We start from the raw sequence: 22,498 nt of genomic DNA, 5'->3' as shown, positions 1-22,498 counted from the left end.
GTGCAGGATCAGTTCATTCCAAAGAGGAAGAAAGATTCTAAGGGGAGTAAGAGGTGACCGTGGCTGACAAGGGAAGTCGAGGACAATAGAAAAATAAAAGAGAAGTATAACATAGCAAAGATGAGGATGTAACAAAGAAAATGGACAAGCGAGAGCCAGTGGATGTAGTGTACCTGGACTTTCAGAAAGCCTTTGATAAAGTCTCACAGGAGATTACTGGGCAAAATTAGAGTAGATGGTATTGAGGGTAGGGTACTGACATGAAAAGAAAATTGGTTGGCAGATAGGAAACAAAGAGTAGGGATAAACGGGTCCCTTTCAGATGGCAGCCTGTGACTAGTGGGGTACCGCAAGGCTCGGTGCTGGGATCTTATTGAAACATATAAGATTATTAAGGGATTGGACATGTTGGAGGTAGGAAACATGTTCCCGATGTTGGGGGAGTGCAAAACCAGGGGCCACATTTTAAGAATAAGGGGTAGGCCATTTTGAACGGAGTTGAGGAAAACCTTTTTCACCCAGAGAGTTGTGAATCTGTGGAATTCTCTGCCTCAGAAGGCAGTGGAGGCCGATTCTCTGGATGTTTTCAAGAGAGTTAGATAGAGCTCTTAAAGATAGCACAGTCAAGGGATATGGGGAGAAGGCAGGAACAGAGTACTGATTGTGGATGATCAGCCGTGATCACAGTTAATGGCAGTGCTGACTCGATGGGCTGAATGGCCTACTCCTGCATCTATTGTCTATTCCCACGAGAAATGGTATGGAATTCCACCCGGCTCCCATTTTATCATTGCGCTCCCATTTTTGGGAATGTTTAGTGGGAAAACGTATAGTGAACGATTCTGTAGATTTTGTGTCAGCAAATTAGGCTTTTTATATGTTGCGCTCCTGATCCCAGAACTTCCTACATTTACTGTAGCTAATTTTTAACAGTCCTGTGCAAAACTGCCCACATTTACAGTCAACCTGTGGGCAGGCATTTTGCTTTTGGTACAGAACAAATTCATGCAAAAGCAATGGTCATCTGATTTTAAATGTATTAAATCTATGAATGCTGTTGTCTGGCCTTTTTAAAAAGAAATAACAATCTCAGTTAATGATTGTTATTTTACTGGTGTCAGTTTCATTGGAAACATCACATTTACATTTGCATTTCTTTGTGTGACATTCCACATTGTTTTTTGTAATCTGCTGCGTGTCCTAAAAATCAATTTTTTAGCATGAGCATTTTAAACTCCAATTATAATAAAATACATGGTTCCTTTGTAAGTAACTTAAGGTTTTCATTATTGATTGGGTATGGACCGAATAGATTTGAGCAATGTTTTCATTTGGAATAATTACTAGCTGGGAATTCTTATTTGAAAGTTTAAAATACACTCAAAAGCCAGCTTTAAATAAAAAAGCTAGTAATTTAAAGTTGCAATGGCTGCAAAGATGGCAAGCGTTGGTAGCTTCACTGTGAAATAAGCAGCAATCACGGGTGACTACACTTGTGGGGAGAAACCAGAGGTTACTATTTCTCACCAGGGTGTCTTTTTGCACTCTTTGCTGATTCTGCTTTGAATAAATTCGCAGTTTGATTTAATTTTTAACTCTTTGCACATTTTACTCTTGTTGTAAAACTTCTAGAACAATTAGGCCTTTTGAAATATAGTACAGTTAAGTTAATGCAGCATTATAGAACTGGTGACTATTTCGGGCCCCGAGAAACTATTATTGTATAATTCCAGTATCATTCCCTCAGAGCAGCTTTTGAAAATGGCATTTTAGAAACAATTTTATAATATTTTAATGTTTCCATTTGTTCTGTACGTGTGTCCCAAACTTTATTTTGCATATAGTAAAATGTTTATAAACCTGTATAATAATGATTTTTTAAATCCTAGTGTATTGTCAATTATATTTTTTCATCATGATAAACTAAGCAGCAGGCCCGTCCCAGTTACTGGAAGACACGGATAATCCACAGAAGATGCCTTGCACAAGTTGCAACAGTTTAGGGAGTAGGATGCCAAGGGACCACACACATCTTGGAACAACTTTTTTGCAATAATTTTCAATGTTATCTCTTCCTGACAAAATTTAATCTGATGTGTCTTCCTGGGTTTGGATAGGACCAGAATCTATCATATCATCATATCATATATATACAGCCGGAAACAGGCCTTTTCGGCCCACCAAGTCCGTGCCGCCCAGCAATCCCCGTACATTAACACTATCCTACACCCACTAGGGACAATTTTTTACATTTACCCAGCCAATTAACCTACATACCTGTACGTCTTTGGAGCCGTATGTTCAAGCCGAAAATGATCTCCAGCATGCTGTGAAAGAAAATATTTCCTCTTCAAGATGCACAACTCTTGTATTTTGAGCATTGGTGACTGCCCATTTAGTAATTCACATCTTTCTATTTTTTAATTTAAATGTGATATTAAGATTGGCCTTGGGTAAGTTTGAAATAGATTTGTGAAGAGTCCCTTATTGATAATGTTGTATTTTTTAAAATATTGTATTTCATATGAAGTGTTCTTTCAATAAAGTCATAATTTAATTTAAAGGTAAATATTTGTTCACTTTCACCTTCCAAGGATTTAAACTAATAGTTATATTTTAAGGATAAATTTTAAAGAACGAGATATAATTACAGCACACGCCAAAATAATTATTTCTTTCACATGTGCTTTTAAATTAAAAAACACATTAATTTACTGACTAATGTATATTCTATGCATTTGTAACTATCAGCATTTCAATATTGAAGCTACACAAAGTTGTTGGTAAGTTCAATAAGTTTGTGCCAATCTCTCCTTGACTTGTCTAACGTATATGGTAATGGAATACTGCGTGTGTGGAATGCAAGAAATGTTGGACAGTGTCGGCGATAAGAAATTTCCAGTTTTTCAATCTCATGGGTAGGTAACTTTCTTTAATCCCATACTATGAAAGAGTTCTGAATATGTGAATTTGGCATATCATTTTTGGAAATGACATTCAAGATTTTTAGTGCCCAAAAATGATACATTGTTATTCGTAGCCCTCAGTTAGTCATTTCTCTGTTACATTTAGAAAGTGAAGCCACCGAAAACATTTTCCTTCACAGAATTTTTTTTTTCACAATTCATTTTTGTTGCTATTTTAAAACTGCCATATTCATAACCATATTCAAATTGATAATTCAGAATTAAAGTTATTAAATTACCTAATTTTCCTACATATTTGGTGTTTACTATCACCACTGAAATAGAGGCATCAGTTGTAAAGCATTTGTAAGACTTTCAAATGGTTAGTTTTCTCAGCTGCCCATTTTTTTGAAACTTGTAAACATTGAACTTTAAAACCTTTTTAATTTAAAACTTAGTGCCTGTGTGCAGATTTGCAAAATTTAATTAATTCATAATGTAGTTGTTTCCACATTTTGAGTTCTGCTGCTGCATGATAATATCGAGTGCGGTCTTGCACAGGGGATTAAATCTGTATTCCATTCTATCCCTGACCAGCAATAAATATTTAAATCCGTGGACCATTCTCAAGCTCTAGATTTGGGTCTGTTTTGTCGTCACTATTGTTCAAGGACATTTGTTCTGATACCTCATTTGATTTTTTCCGGGAATAAAAAAATATTCTCAACGGTTCATTAATTAAATAAATCTTGGTAATTTGTAAATGAGCTTATGCAATGTTTTTTTTTAAATCCCAAAGGGTGTTAGATGTTAGAAATGGTAATAATTGATGTTTCAACTTGCTTGGCTGGAATTTGCTTATCTATTATACTTTGCTGTCATGAAACTAATTTTAGTCCCAAGATGTCAATGGATATAGGAAGCAGAAATAAAGGGTCCTACTATTATCTCATTATCTCGTATAATTATTCAGCCATCGTATAAATATGTTTTTGTATTAGTGCTTTTTTGTCATTCATATTTAAGTTGTAAAGGCCAAAACATTCTTCATTAGCTCTGCTTGATTTAATTTGCTATCCCTCTGTAACATGTTTCTTTTATAATAATTTTCACAGGTACTTTTGCCAGCTAATTGATGGTCTAGAATATTTGCACAGTCAAGGGATAGTCCACAAAGATATTAAACCAGGGAACCTTCTACTAACGACGGATGGCACTTTGAAAATCTCAGACCTAGGAGTAGCTGAAGTATGTATCCTTTCTCATATCGTATAGCACAACATATGCACACATAATCGTTCATTTAACTTTGAATAAGTGCATGCTGGTATCAATCATGACTTTTTAAAACATGACTCTATTTCTCACTTATTGCATACATTTAATGATAACTCTTTCCAAACAATAATTATGTTATCTTCAATATTTCTATCATCTTTGTGGTAGCACCAATTGCCTTCAGTTTGAAGTCTTCCATTGTTTTAAGATTGTGGAAGTTCAAGGTGACGTTGCCACAAATAAGGTGAAGGTGGCTCAAGAAACACTAACTGGTGGTAACCTCAAGCTTGAAGCATCTGATTTTATTTTTGTTTGGGATTTCAGAATCCTACAGAAGGTATCTGTTGTCACTGTGACAGGGTTTCTCTGTCAACACGAAGTACACCGCTTTGGTTTCTTATAAACCTGACTCGTGCAGATTGAGGTAGCTGCAGTTTAGAACTTCTGATTAAGTATTATTTTCAAATGGCAGACAACCTCAATAGTGTGAAAAGATGCTAATTTAAACTTAAGGCTTGTGTATTTAGAAAAAGGACACAAACTGCTGGAGGTAACTCAGCAGGTTGTAGGTGATCACTCTAAGTCAAGTAGGATTGTCCTCTTAAGAAAGACACAAGATGCTTGAATAACTGGGTGAGGCAGCATCCCTAGAGATCTTGGATAGCTGATGTTTTGGTTTGAGACCCTTCTTCAGACTGGGTGTATTTAGCTTTGTCTTTGTAGGGACTGTCAAAACGTGAGATTGGATACTGCCCATAGACATTAAACATATTTGATGTTGCATTTTATTCTAAATCTAGGAAACCTAGTGAATGTGTGGAATGTCCTTCATGGCAACAAAGCTGTCCAGAATCAGAATAACAGCACAGCAAGAAGCCCTTTGGTTGTGCATGTACTGACACTTTTTAAGAAAGCAGTTTTGCTACCACTTTACAGTGTTATGGTTATTAGCCTAGATACTACAGCTTTAGAGGGAGAAGGACGCTCACAGTACATGCACGCTCGACACTTGATGTTTTTTGGTCCCATGGAAGGAACTTTCAGATGTTTGCAATCTTCCCTGATTTTCTGCACACTTAAATCTTGTGAATCTAGGAAAGATTGCTCTTTTAAGAATTTGGATAATCTAGAGTGCTTATTTATCTTTTTCACTGTATATGAACTGAAGTAATAGTTCTTATTTGCTGCAACTTTACATGCATATAGGATGCTACAACGACAAAGATAAATATGCAATAAATTATTGGTTATTCTTGGAAAACTAAACCATGATAGTGCAAAAACCAAAGTATGCAGAGCAGCCACCCATCGTGGTCTGGTGCAGAGGTAGGTTGTGATCAGAGTTGTGAAGGGTGGTTTGAGAACTTGGTGGTTAATACAAGGAAATTGTTATTCAACCTGGAGATAACTGTTCTCGGTCTCCTGTACCACATTCCCAGTGGTATTAAGCGCATGGCCGGGGTGTTGTGTGTTTTTTTCGATTAGCAAAGATCTCTCTCCATGAATTCAACTTGTATCTGCTTTCAGCAAGTTGCATTTTCTTATGCTGTCCCTCGAGATTGAAGATGACTTGCTTCCACTCCAGCTCGGGGGTTAATAGGTGACCAATGAAGCTTGTGTGGTATCTGCCAATTCTATCATATGGGTCAGAGATGTCTGAGGGGCTGGATAACTAGATAGTTTGAGATGGCATGTTTCTTGCATGCTATCTCAAACTACCCATTTACACCAGACACCCCCCCCCCCCCCCCCCCCCAGTTGCATGAACAAGATTCCTGGTGCCATCCCGAATGCTGCATCTCCACCTAAAATGGTATCATGCCAGGGATTGCCAGGAGTCGATAGGGATGTTGTAATTTTTTCATGAAAATTTTGGGAGCACCCTTAAATCCTTTCTCCTGGTCCACCTGGTAATCTCTTGCCACGATGGAAGTTGGAATAGAGTATCTGTTTCGGTATATTGGTGTCAGAGAAGAGAACTAAAATGGCCTTCCCAAAAGCAGACCCAGTCCGGTTAGAGCCTCTGTGCTGTCTGTTGACCTGGGCAAACCATGGGTTTTGTGCAGTGTTTAAAGTCTGGCACTTTGAACTGCCTTTTCCCTCCAATGGTTAAATGCTGAGAGAAAAGACAGTTTTGGTCCACTGAATGTGATGGTGAATTTCATCATGCCGACCCACCTTGGCTAGATGGTGGCTCCCAAAGTGCAGGAGTACTCCATGTTTTCTAGAGTCTAGTCACATACAATACGACATGATAGAACTTTATTCATCCCCGGAGGGAAATTGGTCTGCCAATTGTTCTACCTCACTGTACAAAGGACAGGTTAGTGGTGGAGTCCGTGCAAGACCAATTTTATCATCACCACCCTTTTTCCATCAACAAAGCCTGTTCCAGGAATTACGTTGAGAATCAATTTCAAAATACTAAAACTGTTCAAATAAGCTGAGGGAAGATTAATTTTTGGGAACTTTATACGCGAGGCATTAACGCTCATTTAATGACTTGGCGAAAGATCCAAATTTGTTGTGCTTCCTCTTGAAGCTCCTGTACTCTAATAATGCCAGAGAACTCTTTTGATTATAAGGCAGAATTCCCACAGTATGGAGTTTAACTGGACATTTTACTGGGGAAATAGTTCATTCCACTTGATGCAGGATCCTAGATTAAAGCAATGCCATTCAGATTTTGCTTGCTCCACAGATGTGGCAGCTTGGGTTGGTGCTGCCAAAATTGTCAAGAGCTTGGGGAGGCTTGGAATAACGTGTGGTGTCCGGTTAGCATTGACATGCTGAGCTCCAGCGAGCTCACTGAAGCCCAGCATGTCAATGCTAACTTGGCACAGCACAGGCATTCCTTTCTTTAATTTACTGTCCCTTCAATATGCTCTGAGTTCATGATCTTCCTCCTTACTAAGTGTTCAGCTGCATCTATCGGTTCTGTTACTTCCCATTATTCTGTCGGGTCAAATGAAATCCTACCTTGACCAATTCCTTCCCCCTCCCTACTCCTACTAGCCTGGCATAAGCTCTGGTTCTGATGTCACATCTTTTCCAGGTTTATCATTTATTTTCTTAACTCTATTGTTTGAACTAATTGTGTCCATTTAAACCCAATTCCTGCTTCAACGCCATTGCAGGCAAACCTCTGAAAACTGAACTATACTCTCATTTTCTTTTTGTATGTCACTGCCTTTCAAAACACCTTCACCAATCCTCTCAAATATCCCATCATTCATTCTGTTGCACATTTTATTCCTCTTTTTCCCCCCGAATCTATTTACGTTATCAATTTTATCCCACAGATTAAAGAAAGGGTGTAAACAAAACAAAAAAACTGCAGATGCTGGAAAACGGAAATAACTAAGAATGTGGAGGGCAGGCAGCAGACCAGACAGCATCTGTTAAAAGAAGCAGAATTAATGTTTCAGTGTAAAGAGACCTGATGATGTGCCTTCCACCCTAAACGTCAATTCGTACCTGTTTCTACAGATGCTGCCTGATCAGCTGAGTGCTGCAGGCACATTTTGTTACGATGCTGAGATTGTCCTATTTATCAATCTAAATTGGAAGCTGGCTACTAAATCTGTTAGCAACAAGACAATGAAGAAGTGTGAGATGGTGTGATCATACTGTGGCTGTAACCATGTCCACAGGCAATATTCCCCAGGTAGAGAAGAGGAAGAAACGTTACTTATCTCTTCATTAGCAGGGTATTGTTTCTGTTCTTACTCCACAATTATGTTTGAAGTCCTTTAAGGTTCCTGATCTTGCTAAAATCAATGTACTATCTTATGGCCTCAATCAAGACACTTTTTCTTTTTTTGAATGCCAAATGGTGTATAAAGAATGATTAAAGATAACTTGATTAGCTTTGATTATTGTACATCAAAGGTCAGCCAATTCGTACATCTCTCTTTTCTCCTGGCTGCACATACAGTGCCCTCCATAATGTTTGGGACAAAGACCCATCATTTATTTATTTGCATCTGAACTCCACAATTTGAGATTTGTAATAGAAAAAAATCACGTGGTTAAAGTGCACATTGTCAGATTTTATTAAAGGGTATTTTTATACATTTTGGTTTCACCATGTAGAAATTACAGCTGTGTTTATACAGTCCCCCCATTTCAGGGCACCATAATGTTTGGGACACATGGCTTCACAGGTGTTTGTAATTGCTCCCGTGTGTTTAATTGCCTCCTTAATGCAGGTATAAGAGAGCTCTCAGCACCCAGTCTTTCCTCCAGTCTTTCTGTCACCTTTAGAAACTTTTATTGCTGTTTATCAACATGAGGACCAACGTTGTGCCAATGAAATTCAAAGAAGCCATTATGAGACTGAGAAACACGAATAAAACTGTTAAGAGACATCAGCCAAAACTTAGGTGTACCAAAATCAACTGTTTGGAATATCATTAAGAAGAAAGAGAGCACTGGTGAGCTTACTAATCCCAAAGGGGCTGGCAGGCCAAGGAAGACCTCCACTGCTGAATTCAGAATAATTCTCTCTACAATAAAGAAAAATCCCCAAACACCTGTCTGACAGATCAGAAACACTCTTCAGGAGTCGGGTATGGATTTGTCAATGACCACTGTCCGCAGAAGACTTTGTGAACAGAAATACAGAGGCTACACTGCAAGATGCAAATCACTGGTTAGCTGCAAAAATAGGATAGCCAGGTTACAGTTTGCCAAGAAGTACTTAAAAGAGCAACCACAGTTCTGGAAAAAGGTCTTTCGGACATATGAGACGAAGATTAACTTATATCAGAGTGATGGCAAGAGCAAAGTATGGAAGAGAGAAGGAACTGACCAAGATCCAAAGCATACCACCACATCCTGAAGTGTATAGACACATCCTATCTGCTCGTTCAAACAAATGCCTCAAAACTCATTGGCCGGTGGTTAATTCTAGAGCAAGACAATGATCCCAAACATACTGCAAAAGCAACAAAAGAGTTTTTCAAAGCTGAAAAATGGTCAATTCTTGAGCGACCAAGTCAATCGCCCGAACTGAACCCATTTGAGCATGCCTTTTATATGCTGAAGAAAAAACTGAAGAGGACTAGCCCCCAAAACAAGCATAAGCTAAAGATGGCTTCAATACAGACCTGGCAGAGCATCACCAGAGAAGGCACCCAGCAACTGGCGATGTCCATGAATCGCAGACTTCAAGCAGTCATTGCATGTAAAGGATATGCAATAAAATACTAAACATGACGGCTTTCATTTACATGATATCCCAAACAGTATGGTGCTCTGAAATGTCGGGACTATGTATAAACACTGCTGTAATTTCTGCATGGTGAAACCTATATGTATTAAAATGGCCTTTATTAAAAGGCCATGACAATGTGCACTTTAACCACATGTGATTTTTTTTTTCCTCTATTACAAATCTCAAATTGTGGCGTACAGAGGCAAATAAATAAATGATGGGTCTTTGTCCAAAACATTATGGAGGGCACTGTAGCTTTGAAGTTTTTTGACTGCATGCTTATTTTTGTTTAAGCTGGAAAAGTAATTTTCTTGGACAGAATGTAAATAGCATAAATCTTATCTAGAAGTCCCAGGAATGCATTGGGTTAAGGCCAAATGTGGTACCTGTTGAAAATATGTTTGTACGGGCAGATCTTAACATGTTTTTATTGATTGAAGGAACAAGAGAGTTCGAAGAAGCCTTCAGAAATTTTAACTGGTGTTTGAGATTAAGAAGGAGGGGTTAGGGCTCTTGAAGAGAATTATGATGGATAAATCCTCAGGACTTTAGGGAATCTATCCCAGGTTATTGAGAGAGGAGATTGCAAGAGTCATGACGAAGATCTTTGCATCTTCTCTAGCCACAGGCGAAGTTCTGGGGGACTGAAAATAACTAATGTTCCTTTATTTAAGAAGGGAAGTGGAGAGAATATAGGGATATGCAGTTTAGTGAGCCTCCTGTCTGTGATATGCAAGCTATTGGAGAGGATACATTGGGATAGCATTTGCTCTAATTTGGGAGAGACTTCGTTGACTGGGGACAGTCAGCATGGTTTTGTACAGGACAGGCCATGTCTTTGTAACTTGATTGAGTTTTTGAGGAGGTGACAAATTTGAGCGATGAGGATAGGGTGGTGTCTACATGGATTTTAGTCAGGCATTTCATAAAATCCCAATGGTAGGCTGCTCCAGAAGATTAAGTGGCATGGGATTAACAGTGACTTGGTTGCATGGATTCAAATCTGGTTTACTAATAGAAGACAGAGGGTTGTGGTGGAAGGACAATATTCAGGCTGGAGGTTTGTGACTGGTGACTTGGATGTAAACATAGATTAGTTGGTTATAAGTTTGCAGATGACACCAAGGTAGCAGGGGTCATAGACTATAAAGAAGGCTGTCAAAGTATGCAGCAAAATTTAAATCATCTGCAGGAATGGATGGTGGTTAATCAGAGCAAATATGAGGTGTTGAACTTTGGGATGTCATATGTAAGGGGGAAATATACAATTAATGGCATGGCTCTTAACAGCATTGATGTCCAGAGGGATCTTGAGGTCCATATTACTCCTTGAAAGCAGCAGCACAAGTAGATAGAATGGTAAAGCATGCATGTGGGAGAGACTGAGTGTAAGAGTCAGGAAGTCATGAAGCAGCTTTATAGGACTTTGATTAGGCTGGATTTGGAGTATTTTGGCCAGTTCTGGTTGCCTCATTAAAGGATGGATGTGGAGGCTTTGGAAAGGATGCACATGAGTTTTACCAGAATGATGACCTGCATTAGGGAGTATTAGCTACACGGAGAGATTAGGCAGACTTGGATTGATTTTTCTTTGCATGCTAGATGTTGTGTGGATTCCTGATAGAAGCATATATGTTATGTGGGGTATAGTTACGGTAGACAGTCAGAACCTATTTCCCAGGGTGGAAAATGTAATACAATAGGGCATAGCTTTAAGGTGAGAGGGGCAAAGTTTAAAGAAGTGACTAGTGGCAAGGCTCAGTGCTGGGACCCCAGTTATTTACAATACATATTAACGACTTAGATCAAGGAATTAAATGTAACGTCTCCAAGTTTGCGGATGACACAAAGCTGGGTGGCAGTGTGAGTTGCGAGGAGGATGCTTTGAGGCTGCAGGGTGACTTAGATAGGTTGGGTGAGTGGGCAGATGCAATATAACATGGATAAAGGTGAGGTTATCCACTTTGGTGGCAAGAACAAGAAAGCATATTGAGTATTGTGTGCATTTTTGGTCTCCTAATTTGAGGAAAGACATTCTTGCTATTGAGGGAGTGCAGCATAGGTTCACCAGTTTAATTCCCGGGATGGGGGGGACTGACATATAATAAGAATGGATCGCCTGGGCTTATATTCACTGGAATTCAGAAGGATGAGAAGGGATCTTATAGAAACATATAAAATTCTTAAAGGATTGGACAGGCTAGAAGCAGGAAAAATGTTCCCCATGTTGGGGGCATCCAGAACCAGGGGTCACAGTTTAAGAATAAGGGGTAGGCCATTTAGGACTGAGATGAGGAAATACCTTTTTACCCAGAGAGTTGTGAATCCGTGGAATTCTGTCACAGAAGGCATTGGAGGCCAATTCACTGGATGTTTTCCAGAGAGAGTTAGATATAGCTCTTGGGGTTAACGGAATCAAGGGATATGGGGAGAAAGCAAGAACGGGTTACTCATTATGGATGATCAGCCATGAGCATATTGAATGACGGTGCTGGTTCAAAGGTCAAATGGCCTACTCCTGCACCTATTTTCTATGTTTCTATGTTTAAGATGTGCATGGCAAGTTTTTACACAGAGGGTGGTGAGTGCCCAGAACACGTTGCAGGAGTAATTGTTGAGGTACTGCTGTTTTCCATTTTCAATCACGTAACTTTGTTAATAAATCCGGGAGAATCTGTCCTTTTATCAGTCTTGGTTGGATTAAAGGCTCAAAGTGGGAACAGAGCATTAATATTGCATTTAGTCAGAGACGACCATAAATTTAAATTGAAATTAACAGCAAATCAGCAAGATGCAGGATGTGAAGGTTATGGTTAAATTTGAAAATGGAACATCACGAGTTCTAATGTGATTTGCTTTGTCCATATATTATCCTGAAAGAATAACTCCTTTTTTTAAATTCTCATTATTTCAGGCATTACACCCTTTTGCAGAGGATGACACCTGTAGAACAAGTCAAGGATCACCAGCATTCCAGCCTCCAGAAATTGCAAATGGACTAGATACATTTTCAGGGTTCAAGGTGGACATTTGGTCTGCAGGGGTGACATTGTAAGACATGTTCTACTTAATTATTGATGTTTTTAAAAATGAAAGAATTTGCATTTTGTAGGATAATGTGAAAACGTTCTTATTTGGGAGAATTCTAAAGCACTCAAATAAGCATTTCACCAACTTCTGATTTATAAAACAGAGTTAATATTTCAGATTGTGACCTTTCTTCAGACCTGGCGTTGATGATTGGTCATTGAGCTTTGTTTTTCTGTTTCCAGAGAGATGCTAACTTGAGTATTTCCAGCAATTTTAGGATTCCAGGATCTGCAGTTTTTTTGCTTTTTTATAATGTGTCAAATGAAACACAGCAGTACTGAATTTTGTCAATGACTGATCAGACAAATCAATAAAAACGTGTCCTATTGTGATGTGTGTGCTCATTTTATCCAAAATACTTTCTGCAAACCAGGTGGAGACATTCAAAGTTTCAATTCTTGCAATGAAATCATTAATTTTATTTCAACATGTAAAAGCAATCTGCTTATTTCAGAATTGCGAAATGTTAACACATTAGACTGCATATATTTTGTTGGAAAATGAAATGCAACTGATTTTTTATGCATTTTCACCTCATGATGAACTCCCTTAACTTTTTCAGGTACAACATCAGAACAGGTCTTTATCCGTTTGAGGGGGATAACATCTACAAACTATTTGAAAACATTGGGAAAGGGGAGTACACCATTCCGGAGGAATGTGGACCGTTGTTGACAGATTTATTGAAAGGTGAGCGCAGAAAAATTTAGTTTTGTATAAACTTTGAAAAGTAGACATTCATTTTCTTCCGGGCTGTTGCAGCCATTAATTATGTGGTTCTAAGCATCACTGTCCTTTTGAGTGATAGCTGTTTTGTAGCTGGAATATCATTAAGTGACATCTTGAACTCAAGTAAAGTAAACCGTGTTCTTGACTTTGATTATGCAGTATAGTGGAGGTGTTCTGATAACATAATGTCAGGTACTGTGTGCTTCAATTTCTTAGCAAATCATTATTTTGATTTTTTTTAAATTAGGAATAATAAGTGGAAAATTGAGGCCGTTATTTACTGACTGATCGGCACTTACCATAATTTTCTGTTTTTTTCTAATAAAACACTTAATTTAAAAAAGTTTCCAAAGTCATCTGCTGACTTCTTTAAAAAGAAATTTGAGCGTAGTTTGAGATGGAGAATGAACTGAGTAGTAAATTATTTCCACATGATAAATGAATCACCAGCTTTGAATATGACTAAACTTGAATATCTCTCGAGATGATGCTAAAGTCAAGGGTACACTTTAGTGTAGAAATGTTATCCCTTTCTGATTGAGTGCAATACCATAAAGTTGCAGTAGGTGGCATGCTCCGTTGATAAGACGCCAAATGTTTCAAAATATCTGAAGTACAATTACAGACAACTGGCATCGCTGCCTTTCAGGTTACAGAAATTCACCCGTACAGAATTAACAAATCGTTCCCCAAAAATGTTAGTTGTAGAATAAAATGTGATCTTCAAGAACTTGTGTGGAAGAAAAAGTTTTTAAAAAATCAACACCATTTTCAACTTGCATTTCTTGACGTGTGTATAGATGATGCGGCATCACATTACAAATAATTGTGAAACTAACCACCTCCTGGAGATACTGATAGAGAGATTGCCTTTGAGGGCATCTCTTGACATGCAAAAGCTAGATATTTCCTGAAAGAATTTCTGTAAAGCAAAATCAACAAAACAGTTGTGTTTCAATGCTCAGGAATTTCAGTCAAAGACACCTGAAAACTTTAAACTACTGTGATACAAAAATCTGAAATCGTAAAATAGTGTTTTACTACCCTAAGTGGACCCGTTTGGCCCATTCCTTGTAGAGGGGGGACAGGGGAGGGGAGAGGGTGTGACCGAGTGAGCCCTGGACCCAAAGCCTCTCCTGTATTAGTGTAGCACCCTCAACCCCCTCACTCAATCCCCCTTATCCCCCCCTCCTCCGCCCACTCCCCCCAGGCCTGCCTCCAGAAACATCGATGGGCAACCTAAATATATCTCCAGATTTTGGGAATTGTTGGCTTTAAATTATTCTGGTGGATCAATATTAACATCTGTAGCCCATTTTGTATCTTCATCTGTGTTTTCCTTTGAGGTTGGTAAATTTGCTGACTTAGTTTTTCCGCGCAATTTTACTATTAAGGGCCTTCAGCATTTTTTATTTTAGATTTGCAGCATCTGCAGTTTTCTTGTGGCAGCTGTTAATAATCCATTCAGACTTTAGCCTTGTTGCAACCAGATAATGCCTTTTCACCTTGAGAAAATGGTTAATGAAGGTGTCTTTAATGGTAATAGAATGGTTTTAGATGCATCAACAAACTAGGCCTGATGAGGAAGGTGCGGTACTTCATGATGAATTGTTTTGTGCATTTGCGATTCCTCTGTTTATAATCTGTCAAATTACTTTGAGAAAGTTACCACATTTGTAACATTTGCAAACAAACTAGTTTATTCCCTTTCAATGTGACGAAAGCCTACCAAAAACTAGTAAATTAATCCGATTGTTTAATAATGTCGAAGATAGACACAAAATGTGGGAGTAACTCAGCGGGACTGGCAGCATCTCTGGAGAGAAGGAATGGGTGACATTCAGGTCAAGACCCATCTTCAGACTCCAGCATTTTGTGTGTATCTTCGTGCGAAAACCAGCATCTGCAGTTCCTTCCTACGTGTTTAATAATATCTTTCTCGTGGCTTATATCTGAATGTCAGATGTAAACCAGGGGAAGAATGGTAGGCAATTCCACTTTGAGGTGATGTATCCAGCAGAGACAGCAGTGATTTGATTTTCGTATACAGTTATGGATTGAAATGCAGATTTGCCTTTGAGAACTAAAGATTTAAGTGATACAAGGATTATATACCTTATAAATGGGCTATTTGATCCCACTGTAGCAGAGAGAGAGGTGACACTCAACTCTAGGTGACATACTGATAGAATTGACAGAGAGACCTATTAGTAAAAGCTGTGCACTTATTCACAGTTGTAAAATATTTATGTATTGTTTGCAAGCTTACAAGAAAAATAAATGCAAAGGGTCTCCGATTGATAAATTTGTTATTGAATAACATTATACAGCATGACACAATTTAGACTTGGGCTGGCTGTTTGAAAGTGCTATAATCCACCACTCTTGCTTCCCCATAGCGCTATTAATTGAACATTGAAACAAGTGGTCAGTCTGACGAACTATGCCATTCACTAAATATAAACATGCTTGGAGTTTGTTGGCCTATCAAAGTTGTGGCTTGGGTTTTACTTGTTCTTTTCTTAGGATAGGTGTGTTTCCAGCTCATCAGTAATTGCACTTGAACTGAGCAGATTTCTCAGATTGCCATTTCGGAGGGGATCTAAGAATTTGCTGTTGTAGTAGGTCCATAGTCGCGTATTGGTTAGGCATGGCACAGCATGATGGCAGATATTTCCCTCCCTAGAACAGTGTTTGTGAACCATTTATACCTGTCTCAAATGATTGTATCCTGGCTCAGACACAAAGAAAAGGATCCAATAATTGAAGATGTGACTTTTGATCTGTTATTGCAAATTTTCTCCTGAGCGGAAAGTCAAAATTGAAATAAATAAATAAGTCTTCCACAGTTTGATAAATTAATTGATATTTATTGCACAAAAGTAGGACATTTAACTCTGCGTACCTTATGCTTGTGCTTCATGTGAGCCTCTTGCACTTCTAACTTGAAATCCTTCAACTCCCTTCCCCGTTGTACTTAGCAACCATGCACTTAGTGAGTTACTCTACACAGCAACTTCAATGATGACATTTATCAAACAGGATTTGTCATTTTTTAAACTAAAATGACTACGGATCACAAACAGGTATTATTAGGATTTTAAATCGGTTTTTATATGATACTGGCATTTGTCGTGTTGGTTCGTATGTCTGTGCAATTGTCTGCACTGTCGCACTGTTATCAGTTGTAGCATTTCTAATTTCGTTGTACCTTGTGTACAATGACAATAAAGGCATATTATTATTATAATAGTGATCCAAAGATGTATTCTTTCTCCAATAGAGGAAGCTACTCTCTATATCTGTAATGCACACGCACGCGCGTACATGAAGTTCAGCAGTTTTGAAGTAAGTGATTGGTTTATTTAATATTAACATACTACTTTCTTTTGCAGGAATGCTTGAATATGATCCTGTGAAAAGATTCTCAATACAACAGATTCGACAGCACAAGTAAGTTTCTTCATACTGACAAAGTGAACACGGAATCAATTAATAATTCACACAGGCTTCCTCGAACCAAAACAAATTCTCTGTTTTAAGATACATCCATCCAGCTTTCGATGGATGTATCTTCAAATGCAATGAGCCTTGATGGTAATTCTCATTGTTAAGGTATCCTTTCACCATATTACTCAGCAACATGTATCCTCACTGCCTGTACACCAAAGTAATTCTCTATTCTAATCTTGGGTTGATTAATTGAAGCAAGGGAGGTGGTCATTTATCCTAGTGCCAGTTCTGATTATCTCCCTTGAAGCTATGTACCCTAATCTTTTTACATTTCTGTTTTATATGAGAATTTTGCTCATGCTATATTAGGGTGTCTCAACCCGAAATTTCGATTGTCCATTTTCCTCTGCGTATGTTGTTTGACCTGCTGGGTTTCCCCAGTTCCTTCTGTTTATGCTATAGATTCCAGCATCTGCAGGGTCTTTGCAGCTAAACCATTGCAAATGGACCCTAGAACTAAAAGATTAGCCAACCTTGCAAGGCCTGATTTTGGAGCCAAGGCTCAAGTTTGATATTCAAAAAAAATTGGTTGCTTTATTCCCATTCAACATAATAACTAAAAATATATTTGTTTTAGTTCAGACTTTATCGTATTGAGAGCACAATTTTTTCCTAATTTCCCCAAAGACATTTTTAATTTTAGTATTTAAAAAAATGTGATAAATATTATTTAAGTAGATTGTCACATTGAATTTTTTAAACTTAAAACTTAAACTATGAATCAATTTTCAGGTAGTATATTTACAAATTGCAAATATCAATAATTCCCACATCTTGTTTCCCTAGTCTTTATCCCCTTCCTTCCAAGAAAAGGTTGTACATTTTAATCCTCAAGCATGCAAGGCTAAAAAACATCAACTTCCATTACACGCATTCTAGACTGTTGCCCTTTTAGATTAAAGGTGTTTTTTTTAACCACCTCCTGTGGCTTAAGAATGATTTCCCACTGAGTTGCGTACCAGTTAATTGGTTTTCAGAAGCTACAGTTAGTTGACAGGATGGGATGGATGAAATGAAAGCTGACTGACAGTTGCTGAATAATAAATAAGTTGACAGAAGTTCTTTCCTTAATTTGGCACTGAGCAATTTTTAGAGCCAGTCTTGTTGTTTACCAGATGGCATATCAGTGTGGGGGGTTGCTTGTACTTTGCAGTCAATAGTACTGCCCACTGAGGCAGCCTGAGCAACCTTTCTGACTTTTGTCGGACTGAGCGTCATGTTTTGACGTTCGGTTTCAAATACTGCAGGTGGTGTTTCAAAAGAGAATGGATTTTAAATAAACTGGAATTATTATTGGTTTTGGATTAATTACATAAGGGTACATTGGTGGAATTTCAATATCTAGGTTAAACTAAATGAAGAGAAAAATAGTCGAAGTATAGGGCATAAACTTTTTAAAAAATAACGTAATTGGTAGGAAAACTGAATGGGAATGTGAGTGAGAAGACGACCTGTTCAAGTGTATGAGATGTACATGCATTGCTTACAATATAATAGAAAAGGACATGTAGCTCCTTAAACCTTAGCTTTTTTTTCTATCTCCCTTTGCTTAGTGATACTTTTTACCGAATCACAAAAAATCTAACTTGGTATTTAAAATTATAGCTAACTTGGCACCTTCAGCCTTTGTGAAATTCCTGACTTTCTGATTGTGTGGAAATTTGTTACATAATTCCACTCATAAATGCTCTAGCTACAGTTTTAAGATGACAATCCCTTGCCCTGATTTCCTCACCAAATGAAATTGTTTCTCTTATCTACCAAATCTATTCATCTTAAACACCACAATCATATAATCCTTCAATCATTTAAATTTGAAAATAAATTGCAGTCCTCAACAAACTGTCCTCTGTATACAGCATTTTAAGTCAAAGCATTACTCTGGTGTATCTGTGTTTTGCTTTGTAAAAGGTTTGTATGTGCATATTTTCTATTGCCCAACACTATAATATTTGGATTTGTGTAAATTTTAGCTGGCCATTCTCGTGAAGATGTATAGAAACTGGCTGATGCCTGAAAAATAAATGTTTAATTACTGTGACTATAGTACATTGCAAGCCAGCAATTTTACCGAGTCCTTCAATACGAGAAGCCATCTAAAATCTCTGACTTCCTGTGTGAAGGATCTCAGCCCAAGGGTGAAAATATTAGTTGATGAAGCATTGCAGTGAAAGACGGGAAAACGTAGGTGTCCTGTGCAGGATGTCAAATTAATGTTGGCATTATAAATCAGTCAAAGGGAGCAGGCTTGAGCACTGTAATTTACCCTCCAGGGAATTTTTTGCTTCCGACAAGAAAGGAAAATGTTGGAAATACTAATTGGACAAAAGATGAAACTGAGCTTGCTTAAAATCTTTTGCATTTGCATTTTTGCTTTTGCATTATTCACTAAAATATTCTGCACCCCCCAAAATTGTTTTCCCCTTGTTTTTATGTACTATAAAATGTGTTCTGCTCTTTAAATCTATTCTTTACTGGAATGAGTATGCCTCTCTGGTTAGAACACTCAGCATAGTAGAACTACTTACTCAGAAAGTTGTGCAGTATCGGTCTGGATATAACATGTATATCCAGTGCATGGCTTTAGATTTTGTTCTTTTTCCACTCTTCCTCTCCTCAGAAGCTTTTTTTTTCTCTCGGAAGAGACAAACCTACACTAATATGGTGGGTGGGTGGGAGGAGGAAAGGTATAGAAATCTGAAATGTTCACAAAATGCTGGAGTAACTCAGCGGGTCAGGCAGCATCTCGTGAGAGAAGGAATGGGTGACGTTTCGGGTCGAGACCCTTCTTCAGATTGATGTCAGGGGGGCGGGACAAAGGAAGGATATAGGTGGAGACAGGAAGATAGAGGGAGATCTGGGAAGGAGGAGGGGATGGGAGGGACCGAGGAACTATCTAAAGTTGGAGAAGTCGATGTTCATACCACTGGGCTGCAAACTGCCCAGGCGAAATATGAGGTGCTGTTCCTCCAATTTCCGGTGGAAACCCACTGACTCACACAGCTATCTGGACTACACTTCTTCCCACCCGGTCCTCTGCAAAAAGTCTATCCCCTACTCCCGATTCCTCCGTCTACGCCGCATCTGCACCCGGGATGAGGTGTTTCACACGAGGGCTTCCGAGATGTCCTCGTTCTTCAGAAAACGGGGCTTCCCCTCCTCCATTATAGATGAGGCTCTCACTAGGGTCTCTTCTACATCCCGCAGCTCCGCTCTTGCTCCCCCTCCCCCCACTCGCAACAAGGACAGAATCCCCCTCGTTCTCACCTTCCACCCCACCAGCCAGCGGATCCAACATATCATCCACCAACATTTCAGTCACCTACAACGGGACCCCACCACTGGCCATATCTTCCCATCCCCTCCCCTCTCTGCGTTCCGCAGAGACTGTTCCCTCCGTAACTCCCTGGTCCACTCGTCCCTACCCAAACCACCCCAACCCCGGGCACTTTCCCCTGCAACCGCACGAGATGCAACACCTGTCCCTTTACCTCCCCCCTCAACTCCATCCAAGGACCCAAACAGTCTTTCCAGGTGAGACAAAGGTTCACCTGCACCTCCTCCAACCTCATCTATTGCATCCGCTGCTCTAGATGTCAACTTATTTACATCGGCGAAACCAAGCGCAGGCCCGGCGATCGCTTCGCTGAACACCTGCGCTCAGTCCGCATTAACCAAACTGATCTCCCGGTGGCCGAGCACTTCAACTCCCCCTCCCATTCCTAATCTGACCTTTCTGTCATGGGCCTCCTCCAGTGCCATAGTGAGGCCCACCGGAAATTGGAGGAACAGCACCTCATATTTCGCCTGGGCAGTTTGCAGCCCAGTGGTATGAACATCGACTTCTCCAACTTTAGATAGTTCCTCTGTCCTTCCCTTCCCCTCCTCCTTCCCAGATCTCCCTCTATCTTCCTGTCTCCACCTATATCCTTCCTTTGTCCCGCCCCCCTGACATCAGTCTGAAGAAGGGTCTCGACCCGAAACGTCACCCATTCCTGCTCTCCCGAGATGCTGCCTGACCTGCTGAGTTACTCCAGCATTTTGTGAATAAATCGATTTGTACCAGCATCTGCAGTTATTTTCTTATACTATATGAAATCTGAAATGTCATTGGTTTGACTGATGTAACATTATTTTCTTCCTGAAATATATAGTTGGTTTCGGAAAAAACATACTCAGACAGAAAATCCCGTTCCTATTCCTCCAAGCCCAGAGACCAAGGACAAATGGAGAAGTATGACAGTGGTGCCTTACCTGGAAGACTTGCATGGTTATAATGATGACGAAGAAGATCTGTACAATGAAGATGTGGAAGATGAAATAATTTATACTCAGGATTTTACAGTACCGGGTATGTTGTTATTATCTACATAATGTTCTCATGCTGAAAATTAAGTAAAATAGTAATCTCTCAAAAAGATAGCAGTTTGGACTGAGTTATTATGATATTGTTTGCACATGATATTGACAGCCATCGATATGGCAAATTGCTTTCTGAAGTTGCATAAACTTGTACTGCTATTTATGTGTCACTGAAATTATACCTCATCTGCGCGATGATTATATACAAGAACACTCAACAATCAGCCTGCTATTTTTTGTTTAAAATGTTATTTTAAATGAACTTGTGCTCATCTTTATGCAAAAAGAAATTCGTGGTATTTTGCACCTGGCCAATCCCCTTTGTTGGTTGCGTCGACTTATTTTGCCTTTCCCTTTACTTGCCTGGAGAACGTCAAGCTTTTCCTGTACTGATTATGGTTGAAAGTCAGTTTATTCAGTTCCTTGGCTTTTGTAAATCAAGACTCTTGATGGAAATCATTTAGAACTGATGAACTGTTGACATCATTGTCACATTTTCAACTTTTTGACTTGTCCAATTTGTTGTGTCAAATGATGGTGTTCAGAAGCTGAAAGGAAATTTTTATTTGAAGTTACAGGAAAAGCTCTAAAGCCTTTGAAGCCGTCTGTTGGTGTGTGCCTCATTAAAATAATGCTTTCTTCTCTCCAATTTGGAGAGGTGTTTGGTACTAGAATGATAAATCATGAAGGCTTTTTTTGTTTTTGCCATTGACTTAGTGAATATGATTTAATCGATATGTTTTGGTACTTTTCTCTAATTGTCCATCTTTGAAGACATTTTGCAAATGAATCCAAGTTATGTTTAGATTGTATTGGACATAGTCCTGAGATAACCATGCTAGTAACTGCAAGGAAACCTACTGAGGAGTATCGCCATTTATTTGGCTTCTTGGATGGATGGTAAACTCACTGCACTAATAGATATTCAACTCTTGGCTTGATGATACTGGTAGTTCATTGAAAATGTGACAGTCGCTTTCCTAAGAAGCCTCATATGGTAGAAAGTTATGTTTTCAAAAAGTGTAAATGAGGAAAAAGGGGATAGGGTACAAAAAAGTTTCATGATTAACATACTTTCCCTCCCAGAAGATTTTGAAAACTAGAGGTCTTTAATAGCTCTGTTTATTTTTGTTACTGCAAGCTAAATATACCAAAGGCTGTACGTTACATTGTTCAGTAGAGTGTCATTGCACGTCAACAGAAGTGATTGCTTTTCAATTTCAATGACCTCCCACAGTGAAACTAGCAGACTGTGTTCTCCAAGATACAATGAATGGTTTGTGATTACTGTGGAGAATACATAGAAACTTAGACTGTTTGTATAAGACAGACTTTTATTCAGCTCGTCAATTTCCAAAGTACGTTTTAAAAAGTTTTGTATTTCAGGTTTTCACCAATTTGG

At 38.8% G+C, this 22,498-nt stretch overlaps 1 protein-coding gene across 3 annotated transcripts in view; it reads left to right on the top strand.

The window, feature by feature from the left end:
* Nucleotides 1-22,498, top strand: part of stk11 (serine/threonine kinase 11) — a 94,542-nt gene that overhangs the window by 24,172 nt on the left and 47,872 nt on the right. For all 3 annotated transcript variants that reach the window (XM_078424044.1, XM_078424043.1, XM_078424042.1), the window contains exons 3-8: nt 2,829-2,918; nt 4,022-4,154; nt 12,317-12,453; nt 13,055-13,182; nt 16,617-16,674; nt 20,889-21,085. In XM_078424044.1, coding sequence (XP_078280170.1) covers nt 2,829-2,918; nt 4,022-4,154; nt 12,317-12,453; nt 13,055-13,182; nt 16,617-16,674; nt 20,889-21,085 — 743 coding nt within the window. The remainder of the gene's footprint in view (nt 1-2,828; nt 2,919-4,021; nt 4,155-12,316; nt 12,454-13,054; nt 13,183-16,616; nt 16,675-20,888; nt 21,086-22,498) is intronic.

The sequence above is a fragment of the Rhinoraja longicauda genome, chromosome 28 (assembly GCF_053455715.1).
Source record: "Rhinoraja longicauda isolate Sanriku21f chromosome 28, sRhiLon1.1, whole genome shotgun sequence".
Lineage (NCBI taxonomy): Eukaryota > Metazoa > Chordata > Chondrichthyes > Rajiformes > Arhynchobatidae > Rhinoraja > Rhinoraja longicauda.
Note: the sequence above shows the minus strand (reverse complement) of the source record. Positions and strands in the feature narration are given on the sequence as shown.